At 62.6% G+C, this 18,377-nt stretch overlaps 1 protein-coding gene across 7 annotated transcripts in view; it reads right to left on the bottom strand.

The window, feature by feature from the left end:
• Positions 1-385: 385 nt before the first annotated feature.
• The window catches only part of NAV1 (neuron navigator 1), a 294,663-nt gene continuing 276,671 nt past the window's right edge, over positions 386-18,377 (bottom strand). For all 7 annotated transcript variants that reach the window (XM_073319526.2, XM_073319524.2, XM_073319528.2 and 4 more), the window contains 14 exons: positions 17,006-17,127; positions 11,296-11,492; positions 10,587-10,752; positions 10,008-10,182; positions 9,424-9,515; positions 9,198-9,293; positions 8,368-8,527; positions 7,662-7,897; positions 6,128-6,282; positions 5,155-5,226; positions 4,395-4,591; positions 2,778-2,896; positions 2,194-2,391; positions 386-1,131 (listed from right to left, as the gene is read on the bottom strand). In XM_073319526.2, the coding sequence (XP_073175627.1) occupies positions 1,036-1,131; positions 2,194-2,391; positions 2,778-2,896; positions 4,395-4,591; positions 5,155-5,226; positions 6,128-6,282; positions 7,662-7,897; positions 8,368-8,527; positions 9,198-9,293; positions 9,424-9,515; positions 10,008-10,182; positions 10,587-10,752; positions 11,296-11,492; positions 17,006-17,127 (2,081 nt within the window). In that variant the 3' untranslated portion in view covers positions 386-1,035. The remainder of the gene's footprint in view (positions 1,132-2,193; positions 2,392-2,777; positions 2,897-4,394; positions 4,592-5,154; positions 5,227-6,127; positions 6,283-7,661; positions 7,898-8,367; positions 8,528-9,197; positions 9,294-9,423; positions 9,516-10,007; positions 10,183-10,586; positions 10,753-11,295; positions 11,493-17,005; positions 17,128-18,377) is intronic.

Here is an 18,377-nt window from a genome sequence, read left to right as displayed (position 1 = left end):
CTTATAGAAGATGGGTGTCACAAAGTGGGGGGTGAGGAGAGGAACCCCCCCAGCCAGTTGTGCTTCTTTGTGAGCATCGTGCTGCCGACTGAAGCCACGCTGAGCCTGCCAGGAGCTGCGAGGGGGGAATCAGTTACTGGAGAGCATCCAGTCAGCACCAGGTTCATCACCGAGAAGAAACCGACAGCTACAAAAATAAATGAGTCAAACGGAAATGAAAACAAGGAATCGACTCAACGCAAGGCTGCCCGCTCCTCCTCGGGCCGCAGCAATGGGGAGAAAAGAACCAGACCCAAAGAGGAACAAAGGAAGAGCTGAACTCTGTCCAAATCAAATAGGAGGGTGGGGGGGGGGGGCAGGGGGAAAGAATATAACCAAAGCAGGGTTTATTGGGAAGTCCTGGTTTAAATGACGGTCATGCAGATTAAATAAGGGATGTACAAAGACAGAGCTGAGAGTCCACCTCCTTCTCCCAGGCCTTCGCTTGCACTGGAGTTTGTGGGGTGGCTGGCGCGGGAGACAGCGAAACCCAGTGCCCGGCAAGTCCCTGGCAGCACGACTCAGACACTTCCATCAGGGATTTGTTCTTCTCTTTGCCCCACAGATTGTTTCGTTAAAAAAAAAAAATCCTCTTGTTCTGGGGCTGCATGCTCCTCCCTGCCCCCGAGCTGCACCCTGGGAGGGGTTCCGCGGGGTCCCCGCCCCACGCAGGGGCCTGCCCGTGGGTGCCGGGGACTCTGCGTTGGCTGCATTTGGCCCCCAGCCCCCAGGAGTTTGCGACAGAGACAGAAAAACCAAGAAGAGAAACCAGGATTCTCCTACCGCCAGTCAGGCTGGGAGGCGGGTGCCTTGCGCTCTCTCGTGGGCCGAGCCCCGCTGCCCCCATGCCCCAAGGGGACGTGCCAGAGCCCCGCGTCCCCGCCGCTTTCCAGCCCTGGCCGCGCACTCCCAGGAGACCAAACAAAAAGCAAAACCAGTTGGCGGGGATGCTGGCAGCCGAGGGCGGCGAGCTCCCCTCTCCGGTGCGGTGCGGCCTCACGGCGTCGGCTGCAGGTTGGGATCCACCAGGGTCTCTCGGTCTGGAGACTCTATGTAGTTGGCTGCTTCCTGGAGCTTCAGCAACATGGCCATCTGCGCAGGAAGCAAGGGCACTGAGAGCAGCTCAGCCAGGCGCGTCCGCAGCGGGGCACAGCCAGAGCCCCCCACACCTGACCCACAGTTCCCCTCGCCCTTGACTGTCAGCCAGTCCAGTCCAGCTCTGCGGATGGCCCGCCAATCCTGCCCCAATGCTACTCCACTTCTGCCCCAGCTCTCCCAGAGGCCCCCCATTCCTGACCTGCAGAGTCCCCACTCCACGTTCCCATCCTTCAGCTGGAGCTCTGTGTGACCCAGGGACCTCTCGGTGCCAACCGGCACAGGGGTACACAGATGTTCATAGGGATCCCCTGGGTCAAGTTGACACATATTAGTTCACCAAAGGGTGGCAACGTGAAATCACTACTGAGAGCCAGTAGTCTGCTGCTCCTCGTAAGCGTTGCAAAATATGAGTAAGGCGAAGACCGAAGAAGTTACGTGTCTACACTGAAAATTACGGTCGGAAGGTAAGGCCGGTCAGCCCAGGAGTGGTGCTAGGCGGGTGGGTTCTTTCCTGGCAGGGGGTAACAGACGCTTCTCTCTTGGTCTGATGGTGTGTGTATTGTGCATTGCAGGGCTTACGAGGGATGCCTGTTTGCAGACCACGCCAGATACCAGCCTGCTTCTACTGGGCCCCCCCATCTGCCATGCGTTTCGGCTTGTTCCCCGCAGCACCCGTTTTACGGAGCGGCCCTGCTATCAATAGCGTGCTCAATGGAATCTGTCTCTGGGACTGAGACATCCCTTGGGGTGGGGGTGGTGGCCCTCTGTGACAGTATACAGACAGTCACCTGGGGAGGATGCCCATCCTCCCCCACCAACCCTCCCCATTGTAACCCGCTTCCCCTCCAGGACCCTCTACCCAGCCATTACTACACACTGCCCTGCCCCCGCTGCCTCTGTGACCTCCCCACCCAGACACACACTGCCCTGCCCCCGTGACCCCCCACCCCAACACACACTGCCCTGCCCCCGCTGCCTCTGTGACCCCCCCCCGTATCTTGTGGGCTCTGATCCCCCACATGCCTGCTTGCACCCCCTACTGGAAGCGGCCCATACCAGGGGGTCGGAGTCCATGGAGCTGGGCGTGGTGTCTTTGACAGTCCGCTCCTCTGGGGGGGAGGCTGTGGTGTGGGGCCCCACGCTGGGTGGGGGCAGGTGGTACAGCTTCGATTGGTCCTGCTGTGCTGACGGCCAGGGCAGGGTGTCCCGGACCCACTCCACGGGGTCTTCCCAGGCTGCCTTCTGGCCATGGACCTGAAAGGGGGGACAGAGACTGGGTGAAGGAACAGTGGGGAAGGGGTGCAAGACTCAATGCTCACTGCAACGTGGGCCCTACTCCCGCACGGAGGCCGTTGCGGCTCAGTCCCACTGACAGAGAGTGGGGCTCAGGACAGGGAAGGCCTGGAAGGTCAGGGTTAGCGCAGGCAGAGACTGGGCAACCTTCTAACACCCAGCTCCGCTGGTGACCCTCAATCCCGCCCCGCAGCTGCCCAGTCCTCCTCATCTCCTGCCAGCTCTGTTGTGGGTCATTCTCCTGGCTGTGGGGCAGGGCAGCTCAGGGCCATTCCTCTGATTGGATGCCCCGCATGAGGGTGGGGGTGTTAGAGCCCTGGGTCAGTTCAGAGATTTCGGCGGGGTACCTTGATCCCGTCCTTCGCCCCCTCCTGCAGGTAGGGGATGATGGAGTTATTCCACAGGTCGATGAACCAGGTCCGGAAATCCTCAATCCCGATGGGACAGGACAGGAAGAAGCAGGGGCCTGCAGGAGGGGAGGGGACAAGGAGAGGCCAGTGAGCCGAGCAGACACAAGCCCCCGCATCCGCCTTGGCCTCTAGGACCTGCCGTGCACCTCCCCAGCCTTGGCTACCAGGTCACGGCTCCTCCCAGCCTGCACAAGCACAAGGGAACCATGATCCCAAAAGGTGCCTCAACCCTGCCCCCTAGTCGGTTCTCAACCCGGAACACCTGTCCCCTCCCCAGAGGAGGCCGCGCTCCCAACAAGGACTTGGACCGTGATCCCAGCCCAGCTGTGATGGAAAACACAATGTTGGCACCTGGGCAGAGGTTGCTTCTGACCCTCGCCTGGAGCTGAGCGCCCCGGCCAAGTGGCCAATTTGTCCCCTGCAAAGGCTGCAGTGGATGTAACCACCCCAAGCTGTTTGCCACAGCTATCTCTGGGGCGGGAGCCATGGGGGACGGAGCAGGACGGCGGCACTGGGAATGCTCTCTGGTACTGCTGGGCAGCGGCTCCCTCAAAACATCCCCCCGGAATCTGGATCTTACACCCTAAGGGCTTTACAAACCAGACAGACGTGCACTGAAATGCAGCCACCTCTGGGATGGCACACTGGTGGAGGAGAGGCTATTAGGGACGCGGGGCCGGGGACCAGACCCCCCTCTGCAGGAAGCACCCTGGCAGGTTGGCTGTATAACAGAGTGAAAGCTCCTGAGTGGAGCTGGGGGAAACAGGGCAAAAATACCCCCCCCCCACCCCCGCCCGCCAAGAGTGGCTGGATTGTACCGGGATCGAAAGGGAGCTGCTTTCCCAGAGCTTGTGGAGTTTTTTTTAATCCAGATGTTTATCAAAATCCTGATTGAAAAATGGCCCTTGGGACCTTCGGTCACCCCAGACACTTGGTTTCAGTTGATGGTAATTTTAATACTGGGTTTTGGTGACAATCTCGATGGAAAATTCCATACGAAACGTCACCGGCCAAGAAAAGGTCAAAAATTAAACACTTTTGCCAAAAATGTTTGTTTTGGGGAGGAAAAGGCAACTTCCAAGGGAAAACCAGCCTGGAAGTTCAAAAAAAACAGGTGTCTCCACTACCTTAGCACTCAGACTAGCTGGACTCCAAAGCCCTACCCACCTCACTGGGGGGGGGGAGGGGGATGGACGGACGGACCTCCTGCCTTCTGACTCCGCCGTGTGACTCTCAGAAGTCCTGCCTTCTGAAGGCGGGACTTCCTGCTGTGCTGCGGGACCCTGGCCAACGACTCGGGCGAGTGCAGGGGGCTGGCTTTGGCTCGTTTTCGGGTCAGTGGTGGGTTTGCCAAAGACTCAGTAGGCAGCCAATGGAAGCTGATCGTTGCCTAGAAGGGGCAAAGCGTTTAGCTCTGCCCGCTCCTGCAGGCTCCCCCCCCCGCGGGAAGGCCAGTGGCAGAGAAACTGCCAGCTGGGGGAGCTGCAGAGCCAGTCCCTGGGCTGCTCCACGGCCTGTCTCCGCCCCGGCCCTGCTGGCTCCCACCCCACTCACCGATGAGGAAGTCCGAGGTGCTGTGCTTCTCCAGGAAGGTGTGGAGGTGGTACCAGAGCTTGGGCACCCAGTCCAGGACCCGCAGCAGCTCCACCCTGTTGGCGTTGATGTCGCTGTCCGACTCGAGCAGCTTTCGGCGCAGGTAGCGGACCAAGAAGCCGTTGGCCGGCTCCACGTTGTTCGAGAAAGTCAGCAGCCTGGGGGACAGGGAGGGCTCGGCGCTGCACGTCTGGACAGAACCATCACCCCCACTGCCACCTTGCCCCCCACGCTCCCCGGGGCCCCGGCCACCATACCCCTGGTATCAGCTCCAGCGTCCCCAGTGCACTGTACCCCCAAGCAGCAGCCCCAGGGCCCCCTGCACCCCTCAGGGCGCTGTACCCCCTGGAGCCCTGTCATGTGCTACAACCCCAGCAGTGCCCACCCGAAAGGCTCCGGAAAGGCTGCCTCCCAACGCACGCCTCGCAGGCTCTCCAGAGCCTCCCACTGGGGTTGCTGGGGAGATCGGTTTCCCTGGCCAGCAGGAGCAGGACCAGGCCTGGGCCACATCCCCAACAGGTCATGGCTCCCCCCCCAGGGTGGGAGCCCCTTGATCCCAGGCTGGGCAGGCACAGAAGCAGCATCCTCAGGTGATGGAGGGGTCAGGCCCAGGGCCCTACTCAGCCTGGGCCTCCAGGACGGACAGCGGAGGAGGGACCAGCTGCCATGCAGGCACCCACAGGGTGGCTCTGCCCCCCACAGGCCCTGAGGTCCCCGGTACCTGAAGCTGAGGTGCAGGCCATGGTTCGGGCTCATCTTCACGGGCTGGTTAGTCGTCCCGATGATGTAGGGGCTGGGGAGAGACAGACAGACAGGGCCCCATGAAACTCTGCACAGCTGCCCCCTGCTTTGGGGTTAATGTCACCATCCACTGGGGCTGGCATGGGGGAGAGGAAGGGGCAGCAATCCCACTGTCTCCCCCTTCAGGCAGGAGGAGAGATTGGCCTGCTGCCCCCCATCTTGTGGGAGAGAGGCCCAGAAAACAGTTCCCAGCCTCCTCCCTACCACCCAGGAGACCCCCCAGGGGACTCTGGTGGGATGCTGGCCCTGGGCTCGTCCTCTGGCCAGGGCAGGAGGCTCCCCAGCTCAGATCCTTCTGGGCTGCGCTCTCAGGATTATAGCTGGGGGCTCTGGGAGTGCCATGCCCTTTGCTAGGGGAGCTACTTGGGCCTCACTGCTGTCCCCCAGGCTTCTGCGGAGAGAGGGAGAGGGGCCAGGCCAAGGGGACCCACAGCTGGTGCACCTGGGAGGGCGCAGGGAGCCCCCCCCCCGGCCCAGCCCATGTCATGGGGCAGCCGGCCTAATGTACGGGGTGGAGTCCAAGGGGGTGGGGCTGGCCAGAGACCAAGGGAAGCGCCAAGGGGGGTCTGCAACCATGGAGCATAAGTGTCGTCCCCCAACGATGGGCAGGCTGGGATCCCGATGCTCCATTCCCCCCCGATGTCCCCAGTGAGAGCAGGGCTGGGCTCTCACCACAGAGCGAGGGGTGTGGGGGTTAGGGAGTGGGGCTGGGGGGCCCAGGGGCTGTCGATCCCCAGGGAGCTGGAGTCGAACAGCCCCATCCCTGCCGGAGCAGTGCCAGGTGCTGGGCACAGGGCGCTACCCGGGGGCGCAGCAGGGTCCGAGGCTTGGATGCCATTGGTGGGCACCAAGCAGGGGGCGGGGCCTGCATGCAGGGGGCGGGGCTGCCTTACCATTTGTGGTATTTGCAGGTGAGCGCGCCATTGACAAGCTCGCTGATGGAGCAGGCCTCGCTGAGGTCATCGAGGAGGATGACCAATGGCACGTCCCCGATGCCGGTCTCCCGGTCGATCTGATTGGCCAGGTTGGAGAGGTACAGCTGTAGGTCCTGGAATGGAACGGCGGCACTGAACCACCCCCCACAGCAGGGAGCGAGGGGTTTCAGCAGCACGAGGTGTCAACAGAGCAGTGTGCGGGGAGCCCAGGGCGGGGACAGTGGGGGGCTGTGGGTTGGGATTGAGGGGCACCGGCAGGGCTGCGGGGGATCCCGGCGCTGGGACGGCAAAGGGCTGTGGGTTGGGACTGTGGGGCACCGGAAGAACTTGGGGGGATCCCGGGGCTGGGACGGCAAAGGGCTGTGGGTCAGGACTGAGGGGCAATGGCAGAGCTGGGGGGGAGCCCAGGGCTGGGACAGCAAAGGGCTGTGGGTCGGGACTGGGGGGCACCGGCCGAGCTGGGGGGGATCCCGGGGCGGGGACGGCAGGGGGCTGCGGGTCGGGACTGGGGGGCACCGGCCGAGCTGGGGGGGGGGGATCCCGGGGCTGGGACGGCAGGGGGCTGCGGGTCGGGACTGGGGGGCACCGGCCGAGCTGGGGGGGATCCCGGAGCAGGAACGGCAGGGGGCTGCGGGTCGGGACTGGGGGGCACCGGCCGAGCTGGGGGGGATCCCGGAGCAGGAACGGCAGGGGGCTGCGGGTCGGGACTGGGGGGCACTGGCCGAGCTGGGGGGGATCCCGGGGCGGGGACGGCAGGGGGCTGCGGGTCGGGACTGGGGGGCACCGGCCGAGCTGGGGGGGGGGATCCCGGGGCTGGGACGGCAGGGGGCTGCGGGTCGGGACTGGGGGGCACTGGTCGAGCTGGGGGGGATCCCGGAGCAGGAACGGCAGGGGGCTGCGGGTCGGGACTGGGGGGCACCGGCCGAGCTGGGGGGGATCCCGGAGCAGGAACGGCAGGGGGCTGCGGGTCGGGACTGGGGGGCACTGGCCGAGCTGGGGGGGATCCCGGGGCGGGGACGGCAGGGGGCTGCGGGTCGGGACTGGGGGGCACCGGCCGAGCTGGGGGGGGGATCCCGGGGCTGGGACGGCAGGGGGCTGCGGGTCGGGACTGGGGGGCACCGGCCGAGCTGGGGGGGGGATCCCGGGGCTGGGACGGCAGGGGGCTGCGGGTCGGGACTGGGGGGCACCGGCCGAGCTGGGGGGGATCCCGGGGCTGGGACGGCAGGGGACTGTGGGTTGGGACTGGGGGGCAGCCCAGGGCTGGGACAGCAAAGGGCTGTGGATCGGGACTGGGGGGCACCGGCCGAGCTGGGGGGCGGATCCCATGGCTGGGACGGCAGGGGGCTGCGTGTCGGGACTGGGGGGCACCGGCCGAGCTGGGGGGGGGATGGGATCCCGGGGCGGGGACGGCAGTGTCTGGAGCTCCCAGGCTCTCCTGGGGTTAGTGAGGAGGGGGATCCGGGTCCCAGCCAGCCCTCACGGAGCCCTTCACCTTGCACGACTGCTGGTGCATGTTGAAGGTGTTCACGATGCCCTCGGTGGCCTCCCGGCCCGAGCGCTCCACCAGGTACTCGGCCAGCCGGTTGGTCAGGTAGGTCTTGCCCGTGCCGCTGGGCCCCGAGAGGATGAGGCGGCGGTGTTTGAGCAGGAGGCCGATGTAGTGCTGCATCATGGGCTTGGGGATGAGGGTCTCGAACACCAGGCTGTCCACACACTTCTCCTTCAGGCCTGTCGGGGGGCAGGGGGCGTTAGAGCGACCCCTCGCGCTGGGGCCCACCCCCAGCTCCACCTGAGCTGGACTCTGCCCCCCAAGAAATGGGGGGGAGGGGGCTGCCTGAGTGAGACTCCAGGGCCCCCTCCCCTTCAGGGCACAGCCTGCAGGGCCCCCTTCCCCTGGCAGATCCCCTAGCTGCCTCCCGTCCACGCTGGAAGCAGCCCTGATGTGGGCCAGGCCAGCCCTCCTCCACCCGGCTTCTTGTGCCCGACCCACGGTAGTGGCAGGGCCTGCTACTGGGGGAAGGCGGTGGGGGAGGAGATGGGGCCCAGTGCCCCAGCCCAGTGCCCTCCTCCCTTCCCCAGATCCTTAGCCGTGGCCCCTGAAGCTGAGGGGGTGGGAAGCACTGGAGAAACTGTGCCCCACAGGGCTAACGCCAGACCCTGTCTCCAGGGGGTGCCGGCTCTCCCGGCCCAGTACTGGCCTTTGAGCACCACGGCGATGCTGGTCACGCCCCTCCGGCAGGGGGGCAGCTCCGGGGGTTCCGTGTCCAGGACCCTCTTCACGTGGCTGATGCTGTAGCCGTGGACAGACTCGGTGCTCAGCCCCAGCGTGGAGGCGGGGTCCATCTTGGCGACGTAGTCCTGGGCAGAGAGGGGAAGTGCTGGTGCTTAGCTTCCCTGGTTCCTGGCTGGTGCCCGTCAATCCTGACCCGCTGCCCCCCGCCATCCCAGCCCTGCGCTCCTCCCCAGCCCAGCCAGACATGCTTCCTCCCGCTGGTGCCCCCCCGCAGCACTAGGAGACCGCACCAGACCAGCGGGAGACTCCCCGTCGGGCCCTGGACAGGTCCCACCAAGGGGAATGAGGCGCAGGGCTGCTGGTGGGCCTGTGCTGGCCTCATGCAGCTCTCGCAATAAGCTGGGTGCCACTGGCCAGGGCTTAGCTAGGAGACACGGAGGAGCCGGGGCACCAGCAGGGCCAGGGAGGGCGCCTTGCAACATCGGCTGAGAATGCCACTCGAGAGCGAGGTCCATGCTGACTGGACGGGCAGAACCGTCCCTTCTGGGCCGGACATCTCGGAATCCCCACGGGAGGTGATGCATGCAAAGGGCCAACACCTGCCGAGATTGGCTCCCCTTCTCCCTGCTTCCACCCATCCAGCGTGGGCATTTAAAGGCCCCTTAGCCAAGTGTCTCCCCTCTTTTCTGGCTAAGAGCAGCGAGAGCAGAGCCGTGCCCCGCTCCGAAGCAGGGCAGGGCTCAAAGCCCAGTTCCCTAGCACCCCAGATCCCTGGGAGTTTGTTAGCATCTGTACCTTGAACACCTGGCAGACGGCTTCATCCAGCGTCTTCCAATCCACCTTCCCGCTCACCTTGCTGCAGCCCAGGAAGAATTCCTGCTGCTTTAAATCCTGAAAGCCGAAGGCAAAGGCATGAGCATGGCTGGAACGTCCCACCTGGCACGCCCTGCTGCGAGCCGTCCACGTGCCCCAACTGGGTTGTGTGCTCGCCCTGGCCCGGCTGCGCCCCCAGGGTCCTTACCCCTTTGATGATGTGCTGGGGCGGCATGCGCACTACTATCCGCAGCGTCACCTCGTCCTTCTGGGCCCCCACGGCGTCCATCGGTGACAGGTCTGGGGAGGGAGCAGCAGAGTCAGCCCCGCTCGCTGCTGGAAGCCACACTCCCCAGCAGGCGACAGTCATCCCCTGACAGCCCTCGTGACTGACGCAGCTCCTGCAAGCCAGGGCCTGACCCATAGCCTGCTACGGCTCCCAGTGTCTGCAACGAGGAGGGCTCAGGCCCCTTGCCCCAGCTCCCTGGCGCCCAGCAGCAGGCTGGGGTGGACCCTTGGATCTGGCACCAAGGGCAGGAGGTTCCCAGCTCCTTTGGAGCTGCCAGGGGTCAGGATTTCCCTGCATATCTGGCCTGCACCTGCCCCTGCATCCACTGTGTGGCTCCTCCAGGCTCTGTGGGGCCCAGGCTGACCCCAGCCTGCAGCAGAGCCCGTGGTAGAGAGGCAGCCAGACCCCTGCCCAGGAGCGGGTTGCTGCTCTGTCCTGTGGTCAGCGGTGCACACTCGCTGCACAGAGGTCCCATCCCTGATGCATCCCGCTCTCCCTGGTACCTGTATCTGCCAAGCCGGGGCTGAAGGACTGAGCGAGGGCAAGGCCCAGTGAGCGCCGTGGGGACGAGGAGGCAGACGTGCTCCTGATGTGCCCGGGGATGGAGCCCGGCACTGACGAAGGCCCTGGGACCACCTTGAGCCGATCGTTCTCGGCCTTCAAGAGATCCACCTCCAGCTGTGGAGAAGGCAGGGGTTACAGAGCAGAGCCCATGGCCACGGACCCAGATCAGGAACCCTCCAGCTCCCTGAGCACTCCCAGCACAAGGAAAACAGACCCTCTGGTCCGGCAGAGCTCTCAGCCCACCCCCTCTCCCGTGCCGTGGAGCCACTGACCCCCAATGCCACGAGACCTGGGGTGCTACTGGACAGAGTGCAGCCCCACCATCATCAAAGGCTACGGGCTGGACCATGTGCTCAAAGCGCACGCCCCCAGAGGAGAGCAGGGGTGGTGTTTGGCCCCACCAGGGAGAGGGCTGGAAATGGCTGGGAGAGGCAGGCCAGGGGAGTGGCCCAGGGTCGGTGAGCCAGGCCCACTCTGCGGTGGGTCCGTGGCTCCCCACGCAAGGACGGGGCCCTCACCTGCATGTTGTGCATGGTCTCACGGAGCTGGTCCAGCTGGTGGGCTGAGTTCAGAGCCTCCAGCCGGATGTCGGTCAGTTTCATCTCCTTCTCCCACAGCTCGGAGCGCAGTTCCGACACCTCCTTCTTCTCCGGCTCTTCCTCCTCCTCGTTGGCCTGGAAGAGCCTGCGCCGGGAAAAAGACACCCATAGGGTGGCCGGTCACAACGTGCTCTGCTAGGGGGTGCTGAAGCGAGGTGTGACCCCGAGTTCCACCCAGAGGCCACCGTCGGGTCTGAGCAATGCTTTCAGAGGAGGCTGAGCAGCCAGATGGGAGGTGGGGGGGGGGGTCACAGGGCCCAGCCGATGCCCCAGTGCCTTCCTGTGCCCACGCGGCGGCAGGACCAGCGAGGGCTAGGGACGCAAACATGCCAGCCAAGCTGCCTCGTCCACCCCCATCCACAGCGATCTCGCCAGAGCAGCCGTGCTGTGGACAATGAATGCACCAGGCCAGGGGTCCGTGCTGGGTGCGAGACATGCTGCACCCAGGAAGGGAGAAGGGGCTGGGTGCCCCACACCGTGGCCTGGGGCCTGAGCAGCTGGCACGGGAATCCAAGTCTATGGGCCAGGCTCCCAGCTGGAATCCATGCAGTGTCACTGGGTCACACCAGCGGGGGATCTGGCCCCGTGCATAGCCCCGGGCCAGCTGCAGGGCAAGGGCTGCCCTTACTCAGTGGCGTCGATGCCCACGGAGGAGGAGTTGGAGGACTTGATGGAAGGCGAGGCAGTCTCAGTGGAGCCGTGCTGCAGCTTGGGAGAGGACGGGGCTGAGGAGTCGGGGGTGGCGATTTCCTCGATGTCCGAGTAGGAGGAGGCCGACTTGGGGCCCTTCTTGATGCTGAAGGCCTTGTTGAACGAGCTCCGGAGCTGCAGAAGACAAGGAGGATGTCCAGAAAGGGTTAAACCACAGATCACCCCAGCCGTGACACCAGACACTTCCCCCGCTGGCTCCAGCCATCTCCCATCCTGACCCTGGCTCTGGCCAGCAGGCGACAAACTCCAGGGTCGCTCGGCAGGGAGAGCTTTATCTTGGGTTCCTCCCGGGAGATTCCATCTCCCCCAGCCCTTCCGCTGCTGCACTGGCCCCGCAGGGGCACCCCACAGGAGGGTGGGCGGATCTTCCATGATCACGAATGCACGCGCCCTGTGTGTCCCCCCCTCCCTGCTTGCGAGAGCAGCATCCTGTCAGAGGAGCCGGCCCTGGGGGAGACCGACCGGGATGTTTGGTGCATCCCCTTGCCTGGGTAGAAGGAAAGAGCTGGTCGACCTTGCACATCACCCAGCCCCAGCCAGGGGTCAGAGCCTCTTACATCCTGCCTGTGGCTACTCAGCCATCCACAGGGGAGAGGGATACTACCAAAAAAAAGGGGCCAATTGTGAACATCGGTGTCCCTCCAGACCGAAGTGGGGATGCCATGGGGTCCCTGCATGCCTGAGTGCCCCTACCCTCCGACCTCCATCCCTGTTGCTGTTCATACCCCTGCCCCCACTTGCTGCCCAATGCTTAGGGCCCAGATCCTCAAATCCCAGACCCACTAAAATCAGTGGGAGTTAGCAGCCTGAACAGCTGTGATGATCTGGGTCTAGGTGCCCCATGCCCCTCCGTGGGGCTGTTGGCAGAGGGCAGCGTGGGACGAAGCCGTAACCCTGGGGGCTTCAGCACAGTCGGAGGGACCCAGCTGCGTAAGTTCCAGGCCTATCGGCATTCCGCTGGGCCCCGGGTCAGCCCAGCCCTCCTGGGAAGGAGAAACGGCCTCCCTGAATGAGCCCTCCAGTGCTGACGGAGGACAGCCAGGAACCCCCACCCCCATGGGCAGGTCCCACCGTGCCCGCAGCTATCAGACACGCTTCCCCTTTCCGGAATGCAGAGGTGCACCTGAGCAAGCAGCCGCAGAGGCAAGCGTGGGCGTGCTCCGAGCCTGGCTGAGCCAGCACGGCCGTGCCCAGTGCTGAGGCACGTCCGCGTTACGCTCCAGGGACAAAATCCCACAGGGCCATGGGCGGGTCCCATCACCGCCCCCTGGCGGCACACACAGAATATGTCCCCCGTGGGGCGGCTCCCGGGCATCCACACACAACCCCTTGGCACCCCAGGCCAGCGTGACAGCGGCAGGGCCACTCATGCCATGCCAGCTCCACTCCAGCAGGAGGCACCCTGGGGCACATCCAGCCCTGCCAGGACTCTGCAGGGCTCAGAGGAGTCTGACCAGGGAAGACCTTGGCCTGCTGCCGTCCATCCCTTGCTTGAAACAACCCTGAAAGGGGACTGCAATATGAGGGAGCCGTGTGATCCAAGACCACTTCAGGGGCCCCCTCCCTGCTTTGCCAGGGGAGCATGGGATAGTGGGGAGAGCGGCAGCTTGAGTGACAGCACTCGGGGTTTCTCTTTCCAGCTGTGGGGGGCTGGTTCCACCCTTCAGCCCTACCGGAGGGCACAACGGGACTGTTACCACGCCGGCTGCTCTGTCTGGGTCTGGACTGGCTCAGCTCAAAGCAGCTGTAACTGGCTGCCCTGCGCGGGACTCCTGGGACGGGAACTGCCAACACCCAGGGGCGCAGAAGGCAGAGATCAGCCTCGGGTCTCTGATGCGGGGTACCCAATCCCAGTGTTCTCTGGGAAACTCATTACCGCCGCTCCCAGTCAATCACCATGCCTGATTCTACGGCCGCAGAAGAGGATTGGCTGGCGAGGGATTCTATTCGAATGGGGTGGCATCGGGTGAACACTCGACCGCACGCCGCTAGGGGACAGCCTTTCAGAGGAACACCCCGTTCTAGTGGACGTGGGACATCCCATTCCCCTAAAGCCCAGCTTGGCGGTGCCACGAAAGGCAGCGGGCGTGAGGCGGGGAGAGCACAGTCCCTGTCTCTGGGGGCTTGAGTCTGTTCTGTCAAGCCAGGCAAGGCTGGTGGGAAGCTCCAGCATGGGGGAAAGCATCACAGATGCCAAATCACGGGGCTAGCGCGTGGTGGCCGGGGGCCCATGTGGTGCTACAGAACATCTCTGTGGCTCTGATCACGGGGGAGCCTGGCTCAGGAGGGAGAAGGCCAAGCCCACACAGCCCTGGGCTCTGGTGTCCAATGCCGCCATTCTGCAAGGCTCACGCCCGCCCCACTGAACTCAACGGAGCTGCTCCTGCCAGTGCAAGGAACCCAACCCAAGGACTTGGAATCCAGCCCCAAAAGGCTCACCGGACTCTGAGGACTCGGAGAGGGGATGCTGCTCGTGCCCAGCCCCGCTTGAGCCTCCCCAGCAAGGAGGACGACGGGGTTGCTAACACATGACGGGCCCGGCGGCCCAGACTCCTGCTCAATCCGCATCCCAGATGGAGCATGCAGCATGCATACACGCACACACTGGGGGCACAGAACAGAGACACCGACTGAAAGGACGGCTCAGGGGGCCAGACGCTGTGATGGGCGGAGGGGACTCTGAAATGGGGGTGTCGCCGGCCTCATTCGCGGTCCCACACCAACCCTGGATCTCTCAAGGAGGCTGCTCCCCTTTAGCGCTTTCACAACGACTGCAGGATACCAACCAGCCCCTGTGGATTGCCGGGTGCGTCACCAGATGGCATGTCACAGGGCTGGCAATCAGTGCATTGCTCTTTCATTACCCTGGCCTTGCAGCATGCCTGACAGACCCGTACGGACCAGACCTTCCTGGGAAGTTAAGGCCCTGTTCTGCTCCCAATGGAGCCAATGCACAGCTCGGTTCAAAGGGGGCAGGACTGGGTCTTGGGGATGGGCATCAGCCTGTCAGCCAGTGGACTAGGCCTGGTGGGCAGAGAGGGCTGGACAATGTGGTCGGGAGGGAGGGCTCCTTACTGAAAATGCTGCATTTTCAGTGGGGAAAAAAACCAAAAAACCCCCAAACCATCAGAAGTCCGGAACCGAAATATTTTGATTCTGAACTGCTGCCAGGGTGCTACATGGGAGATGCAGTTCAGTTGCCTCGTGCTCCCGTCCTCCTTCATGGGCTAGGATCCCCAGTCAGACTACAACTCCCATGATGCACCGTCTCGTCGCTTGGCTAGGACAGGCTGTGCCTTATGGCAACCCAGTGCATCATGGGAGATGTAGTTCGATGGGGGGAGGGGGGCAATGTCCCTGAAATTCAGTTCCTGAAATACAGTGGGGTCCTTCCCAGGATTGGGGGGTTGGCCTTTGCAAACAGATTTTCATATTAAAATATATCTGGTCACCTTGTGTATTTCAGAGGGGAAGGAGGGCGACCCAGCTCCCTCCAAGGATGGACACCGCCCTCTCTGGAGCCAGTCAGCCCATTGAGAGGGACTGGGGTGCCTTGGGGGGCCCTGTTTTACCTTAGGGCCTGAGCCTGCAACCTCCATAAATCTGTGCCTATGGGGCTGAAGGACATTCGGCCACCATCTACTCCAAACACGTGGCAATGCCGGGCACCATCACCAGAGAGGGGCAGTGACCTGCCCACAGCCCCACGTGGTGGGTGGCCGAGTCAGATTAGACCCACATCTCCGGACTCTCAAATTCTCCCCCTCCTAGCACCAGAGGATGCGGCCCTTGGAGTTGAGTAAACGAAGGAGCTTGGAGAACTTTGCCCTCTCGTCCCATTTGGTTTCAGCAGATTCGGGATGGGAGTGGGGATGCCGGCGACCCAGGAGCAAGGCTGAGGAAGGGGTCTCAACCGGCTTGGCTGAAAACACTGATGAGAACTTTGGGTGAGAGAAACTTCTTTAGCCAGGAGGGTCAGTTTAGCCTCTAGAAAGCGTCTGATGATTTTGTTTTCAACTTAACCTTCTTTCCAGCATCCTCACTCCTCATGACTTGACTCTCTAGTCTCTGACGATAAACATATTCTCGTGTTTGCTATAAATATATCTTAGCTGGGGTGCTATGCAGAGGGCTGATCCTCTGATATGTGCAGTTCCTTCAGGAACAGCGGGCTGGATAATTTGGTGAGTGCTCAATGCATCCGGGGCTGGACACGCAGGGAATGCGCCGAGGGCTCGGGACTGGCCTCTACCTATTGCTACCAGCACAGACCGAGTGAGGCCCGCAGAGGCCTGGAAGGCAGGGCAGAGGCATCATCACAGCCCTGGGGTGTTCCCAGTCTGGCCAACGGCAGCAGAAGGATCCCATGAGCGCCCACCCAGCCTGCTGTCGCAGCCCCAAAAGGTTCAGAAAGTTCAGGCTCTGGGGCTCTCTAGGGATTCGCTCCTCACCCGGAGGAGGAGGTCCAAAGCACGGCCTGTCTGATCAGCAGTGACTAGCCAGCTGTGGTACCCAGCTCCATAGGTTTTCAGGTTCTGATTAATCAGTCTGACCTCCTGCACCGCCCAGGCCAGAGATCCTGGCCCAGCCACTGCTGCCCTGAGCCCCAGGCCTTGTGGCTGAGACAGAGCATTGCTCCAAAGACCCACTAAGGCGTTTCCGGTACCAAAACTCAAGGGCACCCAACAGCCCGAGCCCCCTCTGACAATTCAGACCCAGGAGCCCAACTTCACTTGGCCAGAGCTTGATGGGGAGATGGGGGCCGAGGAGCTAGCTTCAAAGCTAAAACAAGCCCGTAAGCCAGCAACGCTCGGCAAGCCCGGTGGATGGACCATGCTCCACGGGTGGTCAGCGCCAGTGGAATGGATGGAATGGTTAGTTTCATGAGTGCTGTCCCACTGGAAATGAGCGATCGCCCTGGACGGGGGGCAAAACACGGGGAACCAGGGGGGTGGGAAAAGGTGTCAGACTTACCTCGTACACCTGGAAAAAAAGGGTTGGGGTCAGCATTGGGGGAGAGAAAACAAAACAAAGCAAGACTTAATCACACACTCAGCTCAGAGCCCTGCCTGTACCGAGCTGCTGGAGTCAGTGCACAGCTAGGGAGCCCTGGAGACCTGGGCAGCCTCCCCTAGCTTGCTGCAGCCGGCCCGTCCCCTCTACCTGAGCTGGGACCTGGAAAGAAGGGGTGACTGACCCCCATGGGGAATCCTGGCATGGGAGGGCGACTGGGCTGGTCCCTGCTCTGTCCAACTGCACCGCTCCAGGCTGCATTGCGGGAGCCAGCAGTTCCAGTGTGGGATATGGGGGGAGGGAGATCAGTCTGGAATGGTGCACACGTACTGGAACTGGGCTGGGGAACTTTCCTGGGTGGGCTGAAAACCCTGCCCAGCCAGCGACTCAGCCCTCAGTCCCAGAGTTGGCAAAGCACTTCCGAGAGGAAGTCCCAGCCTGCGGCGTCCCCCTAAGGCAGACAGCAGCATGCTAATCCGGGGCACCAAGGGTCCAGCCCCATGCCACCGGGATGCCTTGTGTGCTAAGAACACAACGTGGAGAGCCCGTTCCTGGGGCAGATCCTTCCACAATTTCCCCCCCACGCCTCCTCCCCGCCAGCTCCCCTGACCTACCCAGCTCTTCTTCTTCTTCTTCTTGGCATCAGCATCCTTGCTGCTGCCAATGCTGGAGTGGCTGGTGATGCTGTTGAGGCTGGAGATGCTGTCAGAGGAGTTCTGCCTCTTGATGCGCAGCTCTGGGGTCCCAGGGAGGGAAGACAGAGAGAGAGGCTGAGAATCTACGTGTTGGCAAAGAGCCCTCCCCACTGGGGCCAGTCTCACACCCCATCTATACTGCTCTGCTCCCCTGGCTCAGCCAGCATCTTCCCCACCCCGGGCTTAGCCCCAGCTCCTGCGCCCTGCAGCGGCTTCCCTGGATTTCTCTGCACTTCGCTTCTTGCCCGTCCAGCACCATGGGGATCCTTATCTTCCCTTATGGGATGAGTGTGCTGTCTTCAAGAAATCTGTTCTTATGGGAGCTTTGAGACATTTTGCCACCATCTAATAATGGTTCTTTGTCCTCCTAGAGCACCCTGCTAATTTGGCAGGCAAGAGGGAAGGATCAGAACCCCCTGGTGGCAAATAAGGGCAGTACACAATTCTCAGCGATTGGTTCAGGCTCTCTCCAGACTCAGGCAGACATTTCTGCATCAGTTACATTTGGAGCAGGCTTTCAAAGCACCAGAAAATCTAGAAACAAGTGTGTGGAATGAAAGCGGGGATTCCCACAGTCCTGCAGCAAAGGGGCTGGGTTCTCCCGTAAATTCTGTGACGGGGCTCTGTGCAGGGTGGGTTTGCACAGACTGTAAGAATTAGACACAGATTTTCAAATGCTCTGCACCCAGAACCAGAGTGAGATTTCCAAAGGTGTTTCGGTGCCAAGAGCTTGAGACCTCTGAGGATCTGCGCCCCAGTGCCCTGTGATCGGCTGGTTGTAATTAACAAGCCGCGCTTACTACAACAGCGGGGGGCATACACAGCGGCAGCTTGCTCCCATTGGGATGTGCTGACAGACCACGCTGGGTTCTCTCTCATCATCGGCCAATGTTATTCTGTTTCAATGAGATTCCAGACTCTCTCTTCTACCTGGACTTCAAAGAGACGCTCATACATATTGCATCAAATACACAAGGACCAGGCGAGAGTGACACGGATCAGACACGTGCCACGGGCTCCCAATGGCTGCTGAGAGACGGGAGACACTGATGCAGGATGGTCTTTGCTGGGCGTTACAGGGGGTGGGGTGGTAGAGCAGACACCCCATCTCTCCTGGGGGAGAACGCAAGACATTGCACTTGGGGGCGTTTTAAACCTCCCAGCTTCTTGTGAATGAGCAGAATCCCATTGTCCCCCTTTCCTCCCCATCCTGACGAGGATCTGGATCCCCTGCCTTGGTGAGGACATGACCGGGGGGGTCTAGATCACAGGCCTGGCGCTGGCCGCACAG

The sequence above is a fragment of the Lepidochelys kempii genome, chromosome 21, assembly GCF_965140285.1.
Source record: "Lepidochelys kempii isolate rLepKem1 chromosome 21, rLepKem1.hap1, whole genome shotgun sequence".
Classification (NCBI taxonomy): domain Eukaryota; kingdom Metazoa; phylum Chordata; order Testudines; family Cheloniidae; genus Lepidochelys; species Lepidochelys kempii.
This window is presented reverse-complemented; position numbering and strand designations above follow the sequence as displayed.